At 38.4% G+C, this 21051-nt stretch overlaps 1 protein-coding gene across 17 annotated transcripts in view; it reads right to left on the bottom strand.

The window, feature by feature from the left end:
- Positions 1-21051, bottom strand: part of ROBO1 (roundabout guidance receptor 1) — a 1131260-nt gene that overhangs the window by 387046 nt on the left and 723163 nt on the right. For 3 of the 17 annotated variants that reach the window (XM_013982517.2, XM_013982518.2, XM_021071381.1), the window contains exon 1: positions 8531-9965. The exons of 12 other annotated variants lie outside the window; for them this stretch is intronic. In XM_013982517.2, the coding sequence (XP_013837971.1) occupies positions 8531-8585 (55 nt within the window). In that variant the 5' untranslated portion in view covers positions 8586-9965. Of the gene's footprint in view, positions 1-8530; positions 9966-21051 lie in introns of those variants that run through there. 2 more of the 17 variants (XM_003132736.6, XM_013982520.2) reach the window with 1 other exon arrangement.

The raw sequence follows: 21051 nt of genomic DNA, 5'->3' as shown, positions 1-21051 counted from the left end.
TATCATACTTGGTTCTTACTATCTCAAGTTTACTTCACAGACTGAACAGTTCTGAATTCCACTAGCCCATGTCATGGGGCTGGATTTATGTTTCTGTGTTCTATGGTGTATAATAATAGGATGCACTCTTTTTTGTGTATTATCATGTGACAGGCAGAGGAGGGGAACAAATAATCAGATATACTAAAAAAATCTATCATCCAAAAAGGAACTGAAACAGCTCGGCCAAGCAAGCTGGTTTCCTCCCAAAAAAGCATGTTAGCCTCATTATATACACATTTTACACTATTTCATCTACAATCATTTTCCTCTAAGGGGGCAGTGTGATGTGTATAATGGTGAGGAGTCAAAATTCTGGGATCAGACAGGCTGGTTTCAAATCCTGACTCCACCACACCAGCTGACTAACCATACTCAAGGAATTCAGCTTTTCTGAACCATTGTTTTCCATACTGATAAACAGGGATAACAACAATGTCTTCATTCCTTACGTGGTATTAAGTAAGACAGAGTATGCGAGCGCTGTGTCAGGCAGATATCAAACACTTGATACAGTTAGACTTTATAATAATAATTTTTAGAGATATTGACTCCTAGTCCTTCAGGTTCAATGTAAACAACTGGATCCATACTTCATCATTTAATTAATTAATTGGATTTTTTCATCATCAGTTTACATGCATATCACAAAATATTTAATAATCATTCACGGTTATTAAAACATTATTTTTGGAGTTCCCATCATGGTTAACGAATTCGACTAAGAACCATGAGGTTGCGGGTTTGATCCCTGGCCTTGCTCAGTGGGTTGTAATGATCCGGCGTTGCCGTCAGCTGTGGTGTAGGTTGTAGACGTGGCTCAGATCCCACGTTGCTGTGGCTCTGGCGTTGGCTGGTGGCTACAGCTCCGATTAGACCCCTAGCCTGGGAAACTCCATATGCCGCAGGAGTGGCCCAAGAAATGGCAAAAAGACAAAAAACAAACAAACAACAAAAAAACAAACATTATTGTCAGGAGTTTCCTGGTGCCCTAGCCATTCAGGACTCAGCATTGTCAATGCTATGGCTGGGGGTGGATATCTGGCCCAGCAACTTCCACATACTGTGGGTGCAGCCCTTCAAAAAAAAAAAAGTTATATTCAATATGTCAAATGCAAAATGGTGAAAGGGTAATTTTGAATACAAAGCCCTAGGAAAGGATGAGAGCTCCAGGGAATGAATATCCCCCAATAGGAGAAAAGACCAAATAATGCAATGAATGTTTTTTCCTCTCTGACCATAATGAATTTAAATAAAAGCTGTCTTTATGATGCTTCTATTGAATCCTAATTATTAATTGATGAATAGCAACAATCTTGTCAGTTAAATGCCCCTCTTCTCTGTATAGTAACCAAGTGCATCCTCTGTCTGTCTGCTGTTTTCCTTATACATGTTTAGGTTTTGGCAATATACTACTAAGTTCATTAATTTAAGCAAATTCCAGTTCCAAACTTAATACCAGATTGCTAAGGACATTTTCAACTTCTCTTCAAATATGAAGGAGAAAAAAACAGATGAGTCTATTTCCCACAGCTTGTACATGCCAGTTTACTTTATGCAGACAACTTGCTAATTGAATGGTCTGGAGACACTGAAATTACTTCCCAAACCAGGCAACTAAAGTCCTTTAAAGCTACCCAGAGGTGTGTAATTAACACGTACAAATGTGTTTTAACTCACTCTGTTACATGAACAAGCACGGTTTTAGTGAAGTTTCTGAGTAATAAGACTGCCTTTTAAATCAAGCCTGAGTAAACAAAATCAGCTTCAGATCTGTGAAACTAAAAAGGACACATTTTATATTTCCTTTATATAGGAAAGGAATTGCAGGCAGATAACTTTTAGCTAAATCAAAGTTAGTACATTGTGAGTAGAAGATAATAATCGCATGCTAAAACAGAAAATACAACAGGGACTATGCCTGTTATTGAAGTTTGGAGATTAAATTATGAGGCTAGTGTAGCTCATTAGCACCATATGATGCCAAATGATCTTCAAACAGACAAATGTGGCCTGATTCAATTGGGCCCCAATTTCCCTTTCAAACCCTACCTGGGATTGCTAATGACATGAAGGAACCTCAGTCACATGGGTGGAGAGAAAGCAAAATTGGACTTCTGCTTCCTCTTCTGTAAACACCAGGAATGAGTTCATCAAGTTGATATTTTTTTCCATAATGGTGCTTAAATTATGCCCATAAATAATCTGCTACAAAAAACCTGATGGTCACATAAGCACTGTCTCTTGTTATGTTCAATTAAATTTTATGTTATATCAAGAGATAATATACACCTGAAATGATTTTTAAAGTACTACATGGTCACATGTAACAATTTTGTTACTCTTAAAATACTTTTCCTCACATTAAAAGAAGAATCAATAGAGCGTCAGGGATATAAACTTGACCTCTGGTATGGTCCAGCAGAACCTCCTGCAAGCAATTTTGGGAGAAAGTTCCAAGGATTCCAAACTCCTTCCAGGGCTGACTGTGGATAAGCTGTCCCTGGTTCTCAGGGCACATACAGATGAGCTGAACATAGGCACAGATGACCCATTCTTTGAACTTGATCGTCTCTGAAATCCAATCAAGAGCATTTTGATAAGTGTGATCATGAGCTCCTACTGCCAGAAGCACTTTAAAAATATGGCTTTTTGTAAGGAAGACTAACATGATTGAAAAAACAGATCCCTGAGATACACTGTATTATTAGGAACTGAAGCCTACTACTTCCTATACACTGCATATAAATCACTCACTTGACGCAAAAAGAATATATTCCCACTTAAAGCAGAACCACACTGATCTGTTGACATTTGCTTGTATCCATTGATGGTGCTTTTAACGCTTCATTTAAGTGTCAGACTAGGTGACAAGCATTAAGTCCACAGACTATTCAGTATCAAAATCACCATCCAGCAACCTTTTCTACAGTTGTTTACCTTTTATATACACTCCTCCAAATAATAAAATAAATTAATGAAATAAAATAAATAGATACTCTCTTCTGGCTCTCAGCCACAGACAGCTGTGAACATTGTAGAGGTACTTCTCTCACTGAATGAAGTCAGAAAGATATGCACAGTCATGCTGTTTAAAATATTGTTTTATGTGTGGAACAACATTATCATAAGATGTTTGGAAGCCAAGCAAAATCACAGAAGTAAGGGAATTTGTAGCAGTCTGTTTTGGCTTAAGGGAAATGAGACTGAGCTCTCCCATGAAGCAAGCAACATGATACCTTCCTGCATTCGAAATAGCCTTTCGAAGGCTCAAGAGAGAGGGGGAGAGGGAGGTAAAGAGGTGGACATCAAAGCTGTCTCCCTGGCCACTACAGATAATCTTTTTGCTTCCTCTTCTTCAACAGCAAGACTGAAGGAAAGGGCTGAAGGTGGAGGGAAAAAGGGGAAAAGGGAACCATGCTAATCCAGAATCATAAAGAAAGGAGCTGGCCTTTGATCTCCACAGGATGGCAACTTTATTGGCTATGCATAAGCAGTTTCCAACCAGCTGATCAACCAGGTATTAACACTCAACCCTTCCATGATCAGTAACCATGAAGTGAGTCATCTGTGAACAGCAGTCAAGCAGAAGGCTCATCTACTACTAAATGACCACCAGCCCATGTTCAACCCAGAGGGGAAGAAGTAACCCCAGGGGAAATGATTGTCTCTCCCCAGGCTCTTCCCTGATAAGTACCAATTATTTGCCTTGGGACTCAAAGCAAAATCTTTCCTCAAGTGTGCATGAATGAGGATGGCATGCATTTTTCCAAATACAACTTGGAATCAATGTGTTTCTGCATCACCAGCAGTCACTGTTTTGACTTCTCTTCAGCCTCTTTTTTTTAAGCATCCCAGAAAATAGACATGATGAAGGCTGGATGTGAGTTAGTTGAATGCAAAGAACTGTTTTTCTTGCCTGATGATCTAAAATTTTAAAGACCATTTACCTAATGGCAGGATAAAAAAAAAAAAAAAAAATGCCTCCCTTCCAAATTCTCAAATGTTCCAACCATAATATTGTTTAGGTGGATTTAGGAGACATGTTTTAAATTAAAAAAAATATATATATATTGAACCATAATCTTTCTTATTTATATTCCTCATTTCTCTTGTTCAACTACAAAAGTACCTAATGGTTAAGGGTTCTAGAATCAGTTTGGTTCAAACCCTGCTCATCAACATCTCCTAACCTCTCTATTATGTAGTTTCCACAACTACAAAATGCAGACAATGTAATTATTTTATGAATAACAGCACCTATGTCATAGAGTTCTTATAAGTATTAAATAAGATAATGACTGATAGTTCAAGGAAGGAACATTTAATGAATGATAGTCATATCATATCTTCATAGCAATAGTAGTAGTTGTTATCATAAATTTTCTTATGGTGCCCCTGAATAATTTGAATTTGATCTCATTTTTTAAGTTATTTCCTTCTTTCACTTTACTCATCTCCTCTAAGCAAAAATTTATGATATAGAAGGTAATTATTTAGCTTTCCACTCTTCTATAGACACTGAGGTAATCAGTATTTTAAAGTCTTATTAAATGTAGCTTTTTAAAAAGCTATTCTATGAACTCATTAAAGATTTAAACATGTTTCAAACTACCTCTTTGTTATTAAAAAATGTCTAGTTCTTTACATAGCTGTTAAACATACAGCACACACAGTGACAAGAAATTTTTTAAGAACCCACTTTACAGATTGCCTTGTGCTATATATGGTCAGAGGGTACACACAGATTTGGCTGCCCTGACAACATCCACTCCCCTTCCTTCTTTGGTTTAAAACTAGCTTAATTCTAAATCTATTCCTACAATACCTCCATAGACTTCTGTTTCTGGTTTCGTTTTTCTTCCCCTTTCTCATTACCAAATTTCTTAAGTTACTCTACAGATTACCTCAGGCCTAACTTTAAGTAACTATTTGATTTCCTTATATTTTCCATACGAAATCAAGCATACAAGGCAGTTATATTTTTTAAGAATGAAACATTTTTCAAAAGGCCAGAAATTAACATGAACATTACTTTAGCATCTTCTATTAACACAGATTCAACTATTGATGCTCATCATTGGCAAGCTGTTATTCTAAGTTTCTTTCCAATCTTTTTCCCATGGCCCAGTACTTTCTAATTACAGATACCTACTCAATGTAAAATAATAAAGAAACAAACAACTGTAATTATAGGTTTGAAGTTTAGCATTTTGTACCACTTTCACTCAAACAAGACTATTTCATTTGCCATGGAAAAGACTAAGGGTAAATTTCAGGTAAATCTACTGTGCTGAGACATTTTAACTATAAATATCTTAGGTATTAGAGAGTCCATTATCAAGAAATAGGATGTTTTAAAGGATTAAAAGATCACAATATTCAGGTAAGTATATGCAAAAGCCAAAAAGTTTATAAAGAAGCAAATAAGAAATTATTGGAATTACCAAAGAACAGAGACGCAGGTAAGTGGCTCACATGGTGAAACTTCTCTGAAAAATTTCCCTCTCCCTAAGAATAAAAGACCCTCTCTTAAAAAAAAAAAAAAAAAAAAAAAAAAAAGATAGCACTGATTAATTTCCACTTCATTTGTTCAGATCCCATCCTAAGTTTGAACTGAAATTCAATCACTTTTTCACTTAAAAGCAGGTTTTAGCAAATGGAGTTGAGGAGAGGAAGTCCATAAAGGAGGAATGATGTTTAGAATCAGCTCCTGAAAGATCACACAGACTTTTTTCCCAGTGTTATCCCATCTACTTCCCTTACCAAAAATCAAGCTCTCCATAGAAAAGAACTCAGTTATACAAACACCAAAAAAATTCACCATAAAAATAGTTCTAAAGAAATACCCTTCCCCCCCAAATCTTAGTTTCCTCCAATGAAAAATTACATATTGTACCATTAGTTCAATAAATAACAGGCTGCAAAAAGCAAACACATGATATTTGATGTTAAGTATGACATCAGCCCAGCAACATGAAGTTTATAATCTGTTTGAAGAAAACTGTAGGACTTTGTTAAATTGGCAGGCAGGTCAAAAGAAAAAAGGAAAGAAAAAGAAAAAAGAACTGACAACCAATGGATGCTTTTACAGGTTAAATCTTGTTGAGGGTACCTTACCCCCTCAGTACACTTTGATTTATTTAAACTCACCACATTTCTCTTAAATACACTCCATTAACAAGTGATAGACTGTGATCTTAGGCTTGCGGCAAGATATGAAACACAATCTTTCAAGAACTTCATTCATTCCCTGTCCAGGTGTCTTGAGCACGCCCAACTCTACTTACTTATCTGAGTTCTGTGAAGTTTTATTCAAATCAATAGGGTGGCTTTCGGAGAGCACACTATCATGAACTCTCCCCAGCAGCTGAAGAATTTAGCCTCCCCAAGTTCAGATGCACAAGCAGGAGTGAAAGTCATCAGAAGACTGATAAACAGCTTCAGGTTAAGTACGAGAGAACGTCTCACAGAGACACCTCTGACCCTGCCAACGAAGTAGATAACCACACCTATGGGGAAAACTTAGGAGTATTAAAATCATCAGTGGTTTCCACGGAAAAATTAAATTAAGAAAACAAAGCCAGAAATCCTTTCAGCTCCAAGATTATAAATGCCTTATATCTATTTAAATTACAAACCTTAGATACTAAGTACTAATCAAAGTATTAAATCTGAAAGGATGGTATGCACACGTCGAGATGCTTCTCCAGGTGAAGACAGTATTTGCACACTGATGCGACCAGCTTTCAGTGATACCCTATTAGTGTGACCCTATCTTTAATCTACAGGCATGATAAAATGTCCCAACATATACAAACTCAGCTCAAACAGTGACTAATGACCATTAATCCCCCTATCTTCGGTAATCTGCCCCTCCAGTCATTTATCACACTGACACTTCACTTTACACACGTGAATAAACTTTAACTGAGAAGGTGAATCAACAAAAATCTCAAAGGTATCTGAAGCTGTAAATTAAACTAGGGGGAGACGCAACAAGGGGAGACAAATAGAGAGATCAGATCTTAATGTTTTTGATTTGCATCCTTGGCTGGATGTGGGGGTGGGGAACTCTTGAGTCATTCAGATCTGCAAACGAAGAAAAAAACTATATTACAGGGAGAGGAAGCTGGAAGTAAGAGGTGGCCCCAAAGAGTTAGTTTAGTCTATTCATCCTTCCACTGAGACATTTACGAAAACTTCAGTTTTCTGTCTTCTTCAAAAGAATAGCAATTTAATGAATTTCTTATTTAGTTTCTTTGTAAATGTTTCTTTTAGTCAGAAAGCACACCTCATGGGCTAAAATTATTTTAGAGATTCATTTGCTATAGCTAAATAGCTGATGTGCATTTTTCTTCTTTTTCATATTTCCTTAACTTTAGTAAAATCCTTGGTCAAAATACAAACCATAGCCATGGACCACAAAAAGCTCAAACCAACATTTCTAAACTGTTTCTTAATCGTGCAAATTAAGTGACTCTGACCTACAGGCCCTGATGCAACTTAAAGCTGAGTATAGGACTACAAAAAATTCCCTGAGGTACACTGCGTGTGTGTGTGTGTGTGTGTGTGTGTGTGTGTGTGTGTTTTAAGGCCTGAAATCGGATCCTTGATTGAAACCAGAATCTACCAAAAGGAGAGAAAGAAAAGTTGAGTCGTGGCTCTGTTCCCTCATACTAAAAGTTTCTTAGGGAGTGTAAGAAAACTATAAACGTAAGTGTAAATGCAGTGTATACTCTTAGGCCAGACGTGTCCCACTGCAGCATCCTTCCTACAGTACATATGACTAGTTTCGGTACTAATTCATGAATCCCCCAGTTCTTTCATTCAACATTCTGTTTGCCCTGGCCAATGAAAATTTCCAGGCAACTAAGTGTTCCTTTTCAGATACTCGCAACCCCTGTTTTCCTTCTAAACTCAGCCAGGCAGAGTGGCTAGTTTATACCCTACCGTAAGAAGGAGTTATTTCCTGAAGTTTCTTCAGAATCGAATTTAATTACAGACTTGGTTACATAAAACAACTACTAATAACCCCTTTGCTCAGAAGAGGAGGGGCGAATTGGAGGACCAGGTTCAGGAATCCTGGCGGGTTTCTGGGCCACAGCTCCCCTGGCGCACATCTCCCTTCCCGAGGGAGGCAGCCGATGGATGAAACTCACTTTGGCTCATCCTCAGGGCCCAAGCTCACCACCAACCGCTGCCTCTCCCACCCTTGCGCTCAGAAGTGCATTTGCCCAGAGTGATCTGGGCGTGCCTCGAACTTGGCAAAAGGCCTAGGTCTGCGAGGAGGCTTGAGGGGTCTTGGGGGATGGTGGAATGGGGACAACTCAAAGTACGAACCTTTTCGTCTAAAAATCCTGCCAGGGGTCGGGCCCCTCCGGCCTTAGAAAGGAGAGGTTGCCAAAACGCAGTTCAGGGGTTGAGTCTGAAAAGTGGAGGGAGCCGTGCAAGGGGAACGAAGGGTAAAAAAAACAAGACTTAGGGTTACCTGAACAGAGACATATTAATCCAAAGAGGTAAAAGTGAGCAGGCTCCGCGATCATTGTCCTCGGGTGGATCCTGCATACAGTCTCATGCCAAGAGGAGGGAGTAGAAATGGGGTCCCCAAATTTATGAAGCCACACACCACACACTACACACAAAGGCTTAATATAAGCAACGTGGGTCAATCCGCCAGGAGTTTTCAGAGCAATTACTTGTCCACCTTTTCGGACGCTTGTCAATATCTCAGAGCCCTCTGCAGCCTAAGAATTCCAAGGTTTGCCTTCTCTGGCTTCACGGTTTTCGAGGAGGCTCGGCCACTTCCAAGGACCATCCAAAGCGAACAACAAAGAGCCGAAGCAGAAGAGCAGTTGTGCGGTTTCCTGCCTCCACGATCTTGCCGAGCCTCCCGGCGTGCGCCCCCACCCTGTGCGCCCGAGCGCCGCGGCGACGGCCGGCGCGGCAGCCGCAAAGTTGGGGTGAGAGAACGGATTAGGGACGGCTGAAAAGTGCTTCTCCGTCTATTGGCGAGCCCAGTCAACAGCTGGCCACCCGCGGCGGTGGCAAAGGCAGCCAAGGCAGCGGCAGCAGCTCGGGAGGACAGGCACTGGGTGCCGGGGGTGTGCCTGGGTGACTCCGAGCGCTGGGGGCGAGCGAGGGGGCGGTGCGGCGACAGCGGTTGCCCGGGCGGGCCCCTTTTCCCATCACTTGGGGGATGCGGAAGGCACTGAGGACGGCAGCAGGTCCACCAACACACTCTCGCCACCGAGGCGCCCCCAGCTTGGCGCGGCGCTCACCATCCCCCTGGCCCCTCGCCCGCAGGGGCGTGCGCGCAAAGCACCCCGAACTCTCTGCAGCTGGGACGCTGGAGCCCAAACTTCCTGACGGTGGCTGCTTGCAGCCCTGGCTCGTGGTAGTTGAGAAGAGGCAGCTCCTGGATCCCCCCGGGGTGGCGGAGAGGAACAAGGAGGATGCTGCTGCGGGTGGGAGCGACGGCCGCCGCGGCTCACCCAAGCTCCACCGGGATCAGCAGCGTCTGAAGTTTCTGCTCTCACGCTGCCTCTTCACCCGCTCGCTAGCTTGTGGGTTTCCCCCAACGTCCCCGCGGCTCCCAGTTTCCTCCCTCTTTTTCCCGGCCGGAGAATACTTAAAGGGGCCGCGCGGTCCTTTCCATGCTTCACTCTACACTCTCCAGACGCTTGTCTGGCAAGTTCTGCTCGTTAATATTTCCATCCAGGAGCCAGGGTGCCCGACTGCGCCCTCAGGTGAGAATCAAACTCCTCAGGATCAGAAATCCTAGCGAATGAGAACTTGCCTTGTTTCTCTCGCCACCCGTAACTCCCCTTCACCTTTCTCCAAATGGAACCTCCCAGCCAAAGACTTCAAAAATCCTCCTGGTCCAGCTTAACCTCTTCCCTACCGCTTTCAGGAGTTGGAATAAACTCTCAAACAACTGTATTCGCCCTTCCCTATCCCCCCCCCCCGCCCCTTTTTAAATCAAATATAGGAAAACAAGCCTTTGGGACAGGAGGCAGAGAAATTACTATCAAGAATACATCAGTATTCTATAATAGAGGGTACTCTTACAGAAATCACTTTTTTTTTAATTGTTATTTCCCCAATACAATTTTTTTTTCTACTGTACAGCATAGTGACCCAGTTACACATATATGTATACATTCTTTTTTCTCCCATTGTCATGATCCATCATAAGAGAAATCACTTTCTTTTAAATTGTAGTTGCTGAGCCTCCTGTAGAAAGGCTACTCAGTTCCAGCTGTTGGGGTGGGGGGTGGGCCATGGGGACGTGTGTGTGTGTGTGTGTGTGTGTGTGTGTAACCAAATGCCTCTCCTTCAACTTCATTGACTCTAAGTGTCAGAATGCTAATACTGGGAAAGTAATGAAGGAAGAGGGACAATGCAAAAAACATCCTTGACTACCAGGAGTCTGCAGTTGTAGGAGAAGCCATTCAGGATTTCAAAACCAAAGGCGTGGGCTTTGAAGTCCCATACACCTCAACCTGAAATCCAAATCTACCAGTTATTAGCTCTGTTACCAGGCCAAATCTCAGTTTTCTCTTCTGAAACAGAGACTCTTCAGCTGTTAAAAAATCATACCCAAAACACAACAAACCTGGCACATCTGATGGACATTCTTGCCTTCATTCATGCATTCATTTTTTTTTCTTTCTTTCTATTAAAAAAAAAAAGGCACTGGATGTAAACTACCTGAGATATGATGAGTGACCAATAAATGGTAAGTATTGGTATTTAGGACTCTCATATATTTCAATAAATTATTATCTACCAAGTTAAGTACAATACCTTCAAAATACTTATTTGTTATCTCTCAGGGTATACCAGAACCTGTTTTCAGTGACTGTCTCTGGAAAGGAGAATGCATGATGGATGGGGGGATGGGGATGGTTACTCTTTTCTAAATACTGTTGAACATTTTTTTAAATGAGCACATACGTTACCTAACAAAATATATAGTCTTTTTAAAAAATTATATTGGGTTGATTTCCCTGTGCTATACAGTAGGTCCTTGTTACTTATCTATTTTATATATAGTAGTGTGTATATGTATAACTGATTTACTTTGTTGTACAGCTGAAAGTAACACGACTTTGTAAGTCACTTATACTCAAATAAAATCTATTTTTTAAAAAAATATTCATTTTGTTTGCTGATGGTACAACCAATGACCTTGGAGCAGCATTTTGTAGACGGAAACTCTTGTTAACAGCACCTATCTCTGAAGGTGAAAGATAGTTTAATCCTGAGAAAGCTGACTGAAAATTCAGTAAACAGGCTGGAGATAAGAATTCAAAGACTCCAATCAAAACCTTTCCAGTAATAAAAAAAAAAAAAATGTGCAGTAAATGCTGAAAAACATACAGTAGTTTGGTCTTTGTGAAAGGATATTTAGTGCGAAACATATAATACGTCTTTTTTCCTCCTTGGGATAAAATGTGCTTTTAAGATAAGCCTACCTAGTAATAGAAAATAAATAACCTAAAGCATGATACTTGAGAAAGAGAGAGAGAGGGGAAGAAAATCCTTCAAATCCTCCCATCATGTGAGTGCATTTAAAATAAAAGATTTTGAACTTTGACTTGGTAAAGGATGTATGCTTTTAAATATGAAGTAGAATGTGTGTAAGAATCCCTATTTCATTGTTTCTCCAAAGTGAGCCTCCTGCTCTCCAGAAGTTTGCTAAGATTTCTCAAAATCTCCTTTACCATTTATCTCATTGTCATTGAATGGAAAGCACATTAATGCTCTTTTATTTCTCAACTTCTGTTAGCAACAACACTTCCCGCCTCCTGCCCTGCTACCACCACGTCTTCTCTCTTACTCCTAGACACTATATTACCTACGTGAGTCAGAGGTAAGGACCCTCAAGGAACTAACTTTTGGCCAACTCACTGATGTGGCTCAGTCATCATCACCAGCTCATATATGTTCATCCCTTCTTTTTCCCGTGTCTCATCTAAAGTGTACTTTTCTGTCGATTGTGTCAGTAAAAGTGGTACCAGAAGACAAGAATTTGTGTTCAGAAGGTATTAGGAATCTGTAACCAGTCAAACTCGGTGTACCTGAGGATTGCATAACTTTTTCCTTTCACTCACTCTTACTTGTGAACATAGACTTAGAGAACATCATCTATGTGTAAGAAACAGTAAGACATTCTGAGCGGCAAGATGCAAAAAGAAACCCATTCCCCAGGCCCTCAGAGGTCTTATACAGAGAGCTACACAGGCTCCAGAGTGGAACCCATCTGAAGAGTTAAAAACAGTGTCATTGAGATTAAATGACTACTCAGCCCATTCCTGGAGATAGATGAATCATAATGACTTGTCACCGTTCCATTTTCACTCCTCAACATTAAATTAATAGGAAAATGCATGAAATGCTCAAGGTGGTTTTAAGAATATGTGTGCAAGTGTGCACGTGTACACATGGACTCATTGCCTACATGTGTCAGGTCTTCCGGCAGCTCTGACTCATTCCAGACTGGCTGGTTGGGAGACCAAGATTGAGATAAGGAGAAAGTGGCATAATTTGCACTCAAAAACTCTAGCTTGATCACTCTGACCTGAATGAGTGGTGGATTCCCAAGTTCCATTTAGAGAATTCTGACCTCAGTTGGAGCTTATGAAATTCAGGCTCCCTACAATGTCTTGAGAATTTTGAGGAAATCTGAAGGTAACACATTCTAGTAGTTCTGTGAATAGGAGTTTCTCTGACATTCAAAACTCTAGACTAGTAACAATCTCTTGAGTTGGTCTGATCTGATTTTATCTTTTGGGGAGGGCCGGGGGGGGGGAGAGTTTCAGGAATTCAGGAAATAACAAAACTTCAGGGTCTCTCTAGGGATTCCAGATATCGCTCACCCAGATCAGGAGGAGCACAGTTGAGTTCTTAAGGAAACTATAAACCAGAATATTTTTTTTTCCTTCCCCCCTTTCCAAAAAGACAAGACTCAGACCAAGACTCAGACCAAGACTTCAGACCAAGGCTGAAATCCAAGGAGGTCTGCTGAGAAGTAGCACGATATACATAATACATACCAAGGCTATACTTTATCCAAGACACCATATTTCAGAGAACAATAGCTAGTTTAGTAATTTTTATAACAAAATTGCCGAATAACCTGTACAATCTTTGGTATCTAAACTGATGAACTCTGTTGAATATTTGAATAGTTTAGTAATTGAATATTTTTCCAAGTTTGGATCCATAAGAGAAGTGTCATTTAAGGAGGTAACCTAAAGTAACCCCAATAAAAGGAGAATAAATTCACATCTGTTGGAATATCTACTGTGTTTTGAAAAGCCCTGTCTTCTTAGGACTTTTCTAAACATTGCTCAGTCTAGGCCATGCTGCTACTGTAGTAATATCTCTAATCCTTCCCTCCCGACAATTATATCTTCAGTTTTGCACACTATACAGCATAAGGTAGTTACTTACAGGAAAACTTATTTTTATTAAAAAAGATGAACAATACTGATTCTAAGTACAACGTGTGACAGCGACAAGTCACAAGTAATGAATTACATATTGGGTATAGATATGACATGCAATAGGAATTCAAGGAAAAGAGAAATAATTTAGGGTTAGAGTAATAAAAGAGAAAGAGAAAGAAAAAAGGAAGGAAGGAAGGTAGGAAAGAGAGGAAGGAAGAAAGAAAGGAGGGAGGGAAGAAGAGAAGGAGGGAGGGAGGGAAGCAAAGACAGAAGGAAGAAAAGAAGGAAGAAAGGAAAAGAAAAGGAAAGGAAAAAGAAATGAAAATGTGGAGGTCCCTTTGTGGCTCAACAGAACAGAATCTGACTGGAATCCATGTGGACACAGGTTCGATCCTTGGCCTTGCCCAGTGGGTTAAGTATCCACCATTGATATGAGTTACGATGTAGGTTGCAGATGCTGCTCAGACTGGCGTTGCTGTGGCTGTGGCATAGGCTGGCAGCTGTGGCTCCGATTGGACCCCTAGCCTGGGAACCTCCATATGCCACGGGGTCAGTCCTAAAAAGACAAAAAAAGAAATGGAAATGTAAAAAGAAAAAAGAAAAAAAACTGTTAGAATTTTAAAACTTATGTAATTTTATTCCTGTTCATGAAAGAGAATAAAGTTTACCAGAATGCTTTCTTTCAAATATGCACAGGGCGTATTTTAACAGCATTGTTTTTGTTTGTTTTCTTCTCTGCCTTTTAGAATGGGTAATTATGGGCCCCAAACCAGGAACTGAAAGGAAAAGAGATTTCCTAGGTTACCTGTCTTCCATTACTTAAAGACTAAGTAAGGAATTGTAAATCTTTTTCTTTTTCTTTTTTTTGCTTTTTAGAGCCACACCCGCGGCATGTGGAGGTTCCCAGGCTAGGGGTCCAATCAGAGCTGTAGCCTCCAGCCTACGCCAGAGCCACAGCAACCAGCAACGCCAGATCTGAGCTGCATCTGCAACCTACACCACTGCTCATGGCAACACCGGATCCTTAACCCACTGAGCAAGGTCAGAGATCGAACCCGCAACCTCATGCTTCCTAGTCAGATTCATTTCTGCTGCACCACGACAGGAACTCCGTAAATCTTTTTCATACAGGAAAACGTGAGATAGAGATAGAACTCCACTGGCTTCACCTAACCATGTGTTCCGGTCCCACTAAAGTTCTCTACGACTCATTAAAAAATAGAGACTATGATACACTTGAGTTAGCTGTAGAATTTCTGTGACTGTGCTTGCCTTTTAGCATCTCAGGATCTTAAGCATATAGCAGATACACAAACTAGGTGCTGTATTGCTAAGTCCTTTTGGTATAACCAGGGACCTTAACTATTAGCAATGTGGGTCTCAATAGGATTTAATACTTTAAGGTTAACAATTATTTTTTGAAGATAAATGAGAGGACACTGGGAAGCAGCAAGGACTGAGGGCAGCATTTTTGGCCCCTTACAAATGTTCTCTGATCTGATTCCATCATGTCAGGTGGTATCATCATCTTAATTTAAAGATGAAGTTGAGAGAGTAAATCATTAACTCAAAGTTCAGAGGTCCAGAAGCCATGCATCTTATATTTGAACACAGCTTGTTTTGAACCAAAATGCATGGGGGAAAAAAAAAAGAGTTCCATGGCAGGACAGACACTTAGGTTCAAAACAAGCTAGGTCCATCTATAAGCCTCTGCTCAAAATCCTCCAATGGTTTCCCTTGGCACTTAAAGTGACAGCCCACTCTTTCCAGACGTCTACAAGGCCTCACATAGTCTGGTCTCTCAGTGTTCCCGACGGCTCTCCTCCCCCTCTTACTTGCCCTTGCTCACTTAGCTTCAACACAATGGCCTCTAAGCTATTCCTAGAATGTTATCAGGCAACCACCAGCCTCAGAGATTTTGCACTTGCCCTGGCTGGAATACTTACCTTGACACACCAGCAAACCTACTCTCTTTCTTCTCTCGGGGTTTAATCAAACCGTCTCCGAGAGGCTTTTCCACCCACTAGTTTTAAATTATGTCTTTACACAATACTTTCCACTTTTCTGCTTTATTTTGTTGTTTTTTCACCCCCAGAACACTGATCCCCATCTAAGACACAATATACCCCCTTATCTATTTTTATTGACTGACTCACTCCTCTTAGAATGTTATATGAGTCAGAGATTCTTGACTGTTTAATTCACTCTTGTATTGCCAGCATCCCAAACAGGGTTTGGTACCTCATGGGCACTCAAATGTGTGTTGAATGAATGAATGTGTGAGTCTTATTTCATTGTTTGTTAATATATCTTTTGGAAATATGCATCCTTAATGAACCGTTTCTATAGTTCTAATGTATATTTTCTCAGAAATTGTATAGTTCAATCATTTATCCACTTCAAACTAACAGAGAACTAACACTGAATGTCATACACGGAGTTGATGTCTCAGTGATCTTCAGTAACTTCAAAGCCAAGGTTCTAAGTAGGCACATGCTGATTTAGGTAAGTTTACTTGAAAGCAAAGAGATCGGCATCTGAGTTTAAAGTATATAACACTCAAATTAGAAGCAACCTTCAGATTAACTTTTTGTAAATGAGAAACCTAAAGTTTAAAGAAACTGACCTTCCCCAGAATACGCGTTTTGTTAGTGCTTTTCTCAAAATTAGAACACAGTTCTCCAAATCACTAGAGATTTCTTTTCACCAGAGCAGGTTAATCGGAAAATCTTGGTCAAGGTTCTCTATATTTAGAATACTTCTATCACTAGATGTGTTATAATATAATACATACTATATTACTACTATATCATACAGTGAGTCTTACAGTGAGACTTACCCTCAGGAATATAGGAACCATGGCTTTTTTTTCTACCTCCATTTCCTAACAGAATAAAAATAATAATAGCCAACATTTATCTAGCTATATGCTAGAGGTAGTGGTCTAGTTTTTTATGCATTCTGAGTCATTTAAATCCTCAGAAACACATTATTTGATCAATTACTAGTATCCTATTTTAAACACGAGGAGATGGTGGACATTCAAATAATATGAGACTGAACACAGATTGAATCGTTACTCCCTGAATATTATCCCACTTCAGACTGTAAAGCACACATAAAATTTGGATCTAGCTTGAGGAAGACACTGATGTAAGTTTCATTTTGTTTGTTTAAAAATAAGCTTTCATTTGGGGAAAAGAAAGTGACTCTGAAGTATGCGCATCTGTAGTTCTACATGTAATTCAGATGTTTAAATCTTTTTCATTTTATTTCTAAAATGTGCAAAAGGCTTTTATGTTTCTCTTAGCCTTAATGAGAAGGCATGGAAAAATACACGGTACAAGTCTGAGACATCCAAAGTACACTGAAAAATATAAAGATGGATATATATTAATATCTTACCATAGAATTTTGCTGTCTTTTGGTTTCTTACTCCCAGTTATATCTGGAACCAAGCATACACTACTCTAATCATGAATTAAAATTCTCTCAAATTGGAATCATAGTTAACAGCTGCACAGCTGAATGATACACTCTCTAGGCTTACAATCTCAACACAAACTATTTTGTAAGTAACTTACATTAAGTTTAATTCTGCAGATGTGCTGTACAAAACTGTTTAATGGGTTTGGTTTTTCATAGCTTTTTAAAAAAACCCATTCAAGAAATATTTAGAGGATTGAGGTACACATGGTAGGATTTACGTCTGATTTTGTACATTCATTATGTTTAGTCCCACTGACTGCTTTGTTTATTCTGAACAATATTTTGCATAGGTTCAAACAGTTATTTTAATCAGTTCACTAAAGAAGCATTATGGTGATTTGAAAAACATCCTGAAATTCTATTAGAGTTCTTTATTTAGAGGTTACTTTCTGGGTCAGTAAACAAGAAGTAGGCTTAAATATTTAATGTTATAATAACTTTGGAAAAAGAGTAACCAAGTTTATCATAAATAATAATAAAAATAACAATAATAAAGAATTCATTACATTGCAGTATTATATATCATATTGAAAATTTTATGTTATTTATTTTACAGCCTGATAATATATTTCTCTTATGAGTTATGGAAAAATGACCTCACATTTGAAAAGCTAAACTGGAGCTTTGGGATTTAAGAGCTGCCTGGTGTGACTGAGGACTAAGGTTCTAAATACGGAGATATTCATTCTTGTGGATAAATGCTGAATCCGTATCCTACACTTGTCTCTGAGAAAGAAACCGCTGTTGAAAATTGACATGAAATGTAAACCTACTGTCTTAACAACCAGGATAATTATATATTTTCCCAAGAGTTTAATCACCTCTTCTCTAACATCCTGGCCACATTCCAAAAGAAATCATCCAATTCCATTATTCTAACTGAAAGTCTTTGTTGATTTGATCTAATCTCATAGTCTCAACTTCCTATCACTATATACTTTAAAGCTGCTTTATTACACCTAGAAGGTAGAATTTCACTGGTACAGTACATATCTTGTTGCATTTATGTATCAGATGAGTATCTTTGAAACAGAACAGATGCTTGCTGAAGCCTGTAAAACAATCTTACAAAAAAATTCATACAAAAATTATTGTATTTATTCAAAGGCTTATAAATCTTAGTTTTTACTTACAACCTTTCTACTACAGAGTAAAAAATGTGTTTTAGTAATTTAGCATGTCCATGTTTCAGCACAAATCTTCTTTGAGTGCATATTAAAAGAAATTTAGTTTATATCCCTTTATTCAGATGTTAATTGGTTCTAATGAGATTTTATTTATTTTTCTTCAAAATATGAGGAATATATTTTGTGAACATTTGGAAAATACAAAAAAAATCAAAATTTACAATAACTCTCTCAAATATAACTCTCTCATGTATGCCATCAGCATTTTATTATATAGCTTTTTCTTTTTTTTTTAATTTTGCATGTATAGACTTTTACTTTTAAAATACAGAATGATACTCCAAAACTGCCATGTAACCTACATTTTCCCTCAACAATATGTCATAAAAATTTCTTCTCTCATAAAATCTGATTTGTAAAAATCATATTAGGATGTTGTTTCACTAGATAAATTGTTGATAAATTTCATATTTATCGCAGATTTTCAATTGAAGCAGTACATATGTCCCACGTTTTAAGTGACTCTATTGTTTGGAGTTACCATGCAGATTGTTTAAAGGGTCTTAGAATCAACATACATTAAGAGTTAAAGCTCACAGATAGCAATGAAGAACTATTTGACAATTCTTAACAAAGGGGATTGGTTCTCATACCCCTGGAGATTCCAGAACCCACAAATGCCCTAGTCCCTGATACAAAATCTCGTAGTATTTGCAAATCCTAGGCACATCCTCCTGTATTACTTTCAATCATCTCTAGATTTCTTATGATGCCCAACATAATTGAAATGCTAATGTAAATATTTGGCAGCATTCAGCAAATTCAAGTTTTGCTTTTGGATCTTTCTGGTGCCCCCACCCATGGAATATCTTTAATCACCAACTATAATTACCCTTGAGTTTTCTTTTTAAAAAAAGCATAAATTTCCTCTCATGACATTTAGACATGTCAGAATATTGGTTCTAAATTTTTCGTTTCTTTCCCCTGATAGGATTATTTTGTTTGTTCAAGGGATGCTTCTCATTTTCATGACAACTGATTAAAAATGAAAATGTTTGTATTTCACAAGTATGCTTGAATTTCACAGGTCTTGTATTTCACACCAAAAAGTAAACACTTTTCTTTTAGCAAGGGCAATAAATCAAGACATAAGGTTTTTTTAAAAACAATTTCCTTTGGGAAAAAGTATAAACTTAAGCACAGTTCATTATTTTGCTACGTTCACTTCCTAGCTGAGTGTGAATATCATTTGACATTTGGCTACCGTAATTATTGACAGTGACCATAATGTGAACACACTTAAATGTACTAGGCTAAATAGGAATCAACCTAAATGTGTAATGTGCATCCTACTTTATCTAAATCTTGTTATTTTGGTTAACATCACCTATTTCTTGATTTTGTTTTCTAAATTCCACATTTTGCTGGTTGTTCAATAGGAGTCAGAAAATTTAATTATCCTCCCTTCCCTGCCAAAATATGAACTATAAAGTTAAAATAATTTAAGAAAATACATCAATTCTCACATTGGATGCCATACCAATTGAAGATATAATGTCATTATTTCTTGGGGGTAGTAATTTTATCACTTAAAAAGTCAGTTCGTTATCTGGCAAATCAATCTGTTTTAAATAATTGTGATTTCTTGTCAATTCTGTTTAACTCATACAGAAATGTACAGAACACTTGGTAAAACCTAATAAACCAGATGGTCCACTACCCTAGAGTTTTCTGATCTTTTTTCCTTTAATAGTTCACAACAATAAGAATACTTGAAAATTTGATAATGAATATAGAGATGTTTCTTTAGACATGTTTTTACATCTTTGAGTAAAATTAAATGTGTTTTCCAGGTGGAGATTGTGTGATTAAAGGGCTAGGACACAGTCTGAAGAGCTTGGCTTTTAGCCCAAACTTCCCCTGAGCACTTTCTACTCATCCTTCAAGTCTCGGATGGAAAGTTTCTTCCCCAGAAAAGCCTTCCTAGATCTGCTATTTCCCATCATCCCAATAGGTCAGGTGTCTCTGTAAAACGCTTAAAAAAACTTCAGCTATTTCTCCATAGCACCGATCACATATAATTGCTGTGAAATATATATATTTTAAGCCTGACTCTTTTGCAGGTCTTATAAACTCCACAGTGGCAGCGATGACTTCCAACTTGTTCACCAATGGTATTTTAGTGCATATCAGCAAAACATAGAACACAACTTTGTGCTTACACTTCTGTGTAGTGTGCTATGTTTTGAGAAATACTCAGCTACTAAGAGAAGAATGAAAAGAAAACCTAAATGCAGATATCTGGGTATTCGTGCCTTTTGCCTTTATCTCATTCTGAAAGGAAATGGGATATTACTAAAAGGGTTTCTCTATTTCCCATTTTCCAAGTCGCAGGCCTTTGTCCTCTTCCCCTGACTCAGAGGATATCTGGCTATGTCTTGAGACAACTGTGTGGAGGAGGGGAAAAGGTACTACTGGCATCTAGTGTGCAAATTCAAAGGATGCCACTAGACAGCTTATGTTACACAGGAGAGACCCACACCCAAATCAAAACATAATCTGGTCCAAATTGTCAGCAGAGTCAAGATTGAGAAACACTGTTTTAGTCTAATTTTAATACCTTTTGAGAGAATTTGTGTGTGAGGGTTAAATAAGTTAGTGGAAATGTATCTTATTAGTGGGGTACAGTTAAGTTTTAAAGTTATTAGGCAAGCTATGCTGTATACCTCAATGTATAGGAAAATATTTTAAATGTTGTAAAATTCTATGCGAACATAGCCCAAAGCATTACTAAATGTTTATATATATTAAAAAGGAAAATTTAATTACATTCTTCTGATAAATTGAAATCTAGAGCTTATATAAAGAGGAATATTTTTAATAATATGTTATTTCTTCCATGTATATTTAGAGTGAGAAATGTATAAATGGATTAAGAA

This window comes from Sus scrofa, chromosome 13 (genome assembly GCF_000003025.6).
Source record: "Sus scrofa isolate TJ Tabasco breed Duroc chromosome 13, Sscrofa11.1, whole genome shotgun sequence".
NCBI classification, from domain to species: Eukaryota; Metazoa; Chordata; class Mammalia; order Artiodactyla; family Suidae; genus Sus; species Sus scrofa.
Note: the sequence above shows the minus strand (reverse complement) of the source record. Positions and strands in the feature narration are given on the sequence as shown.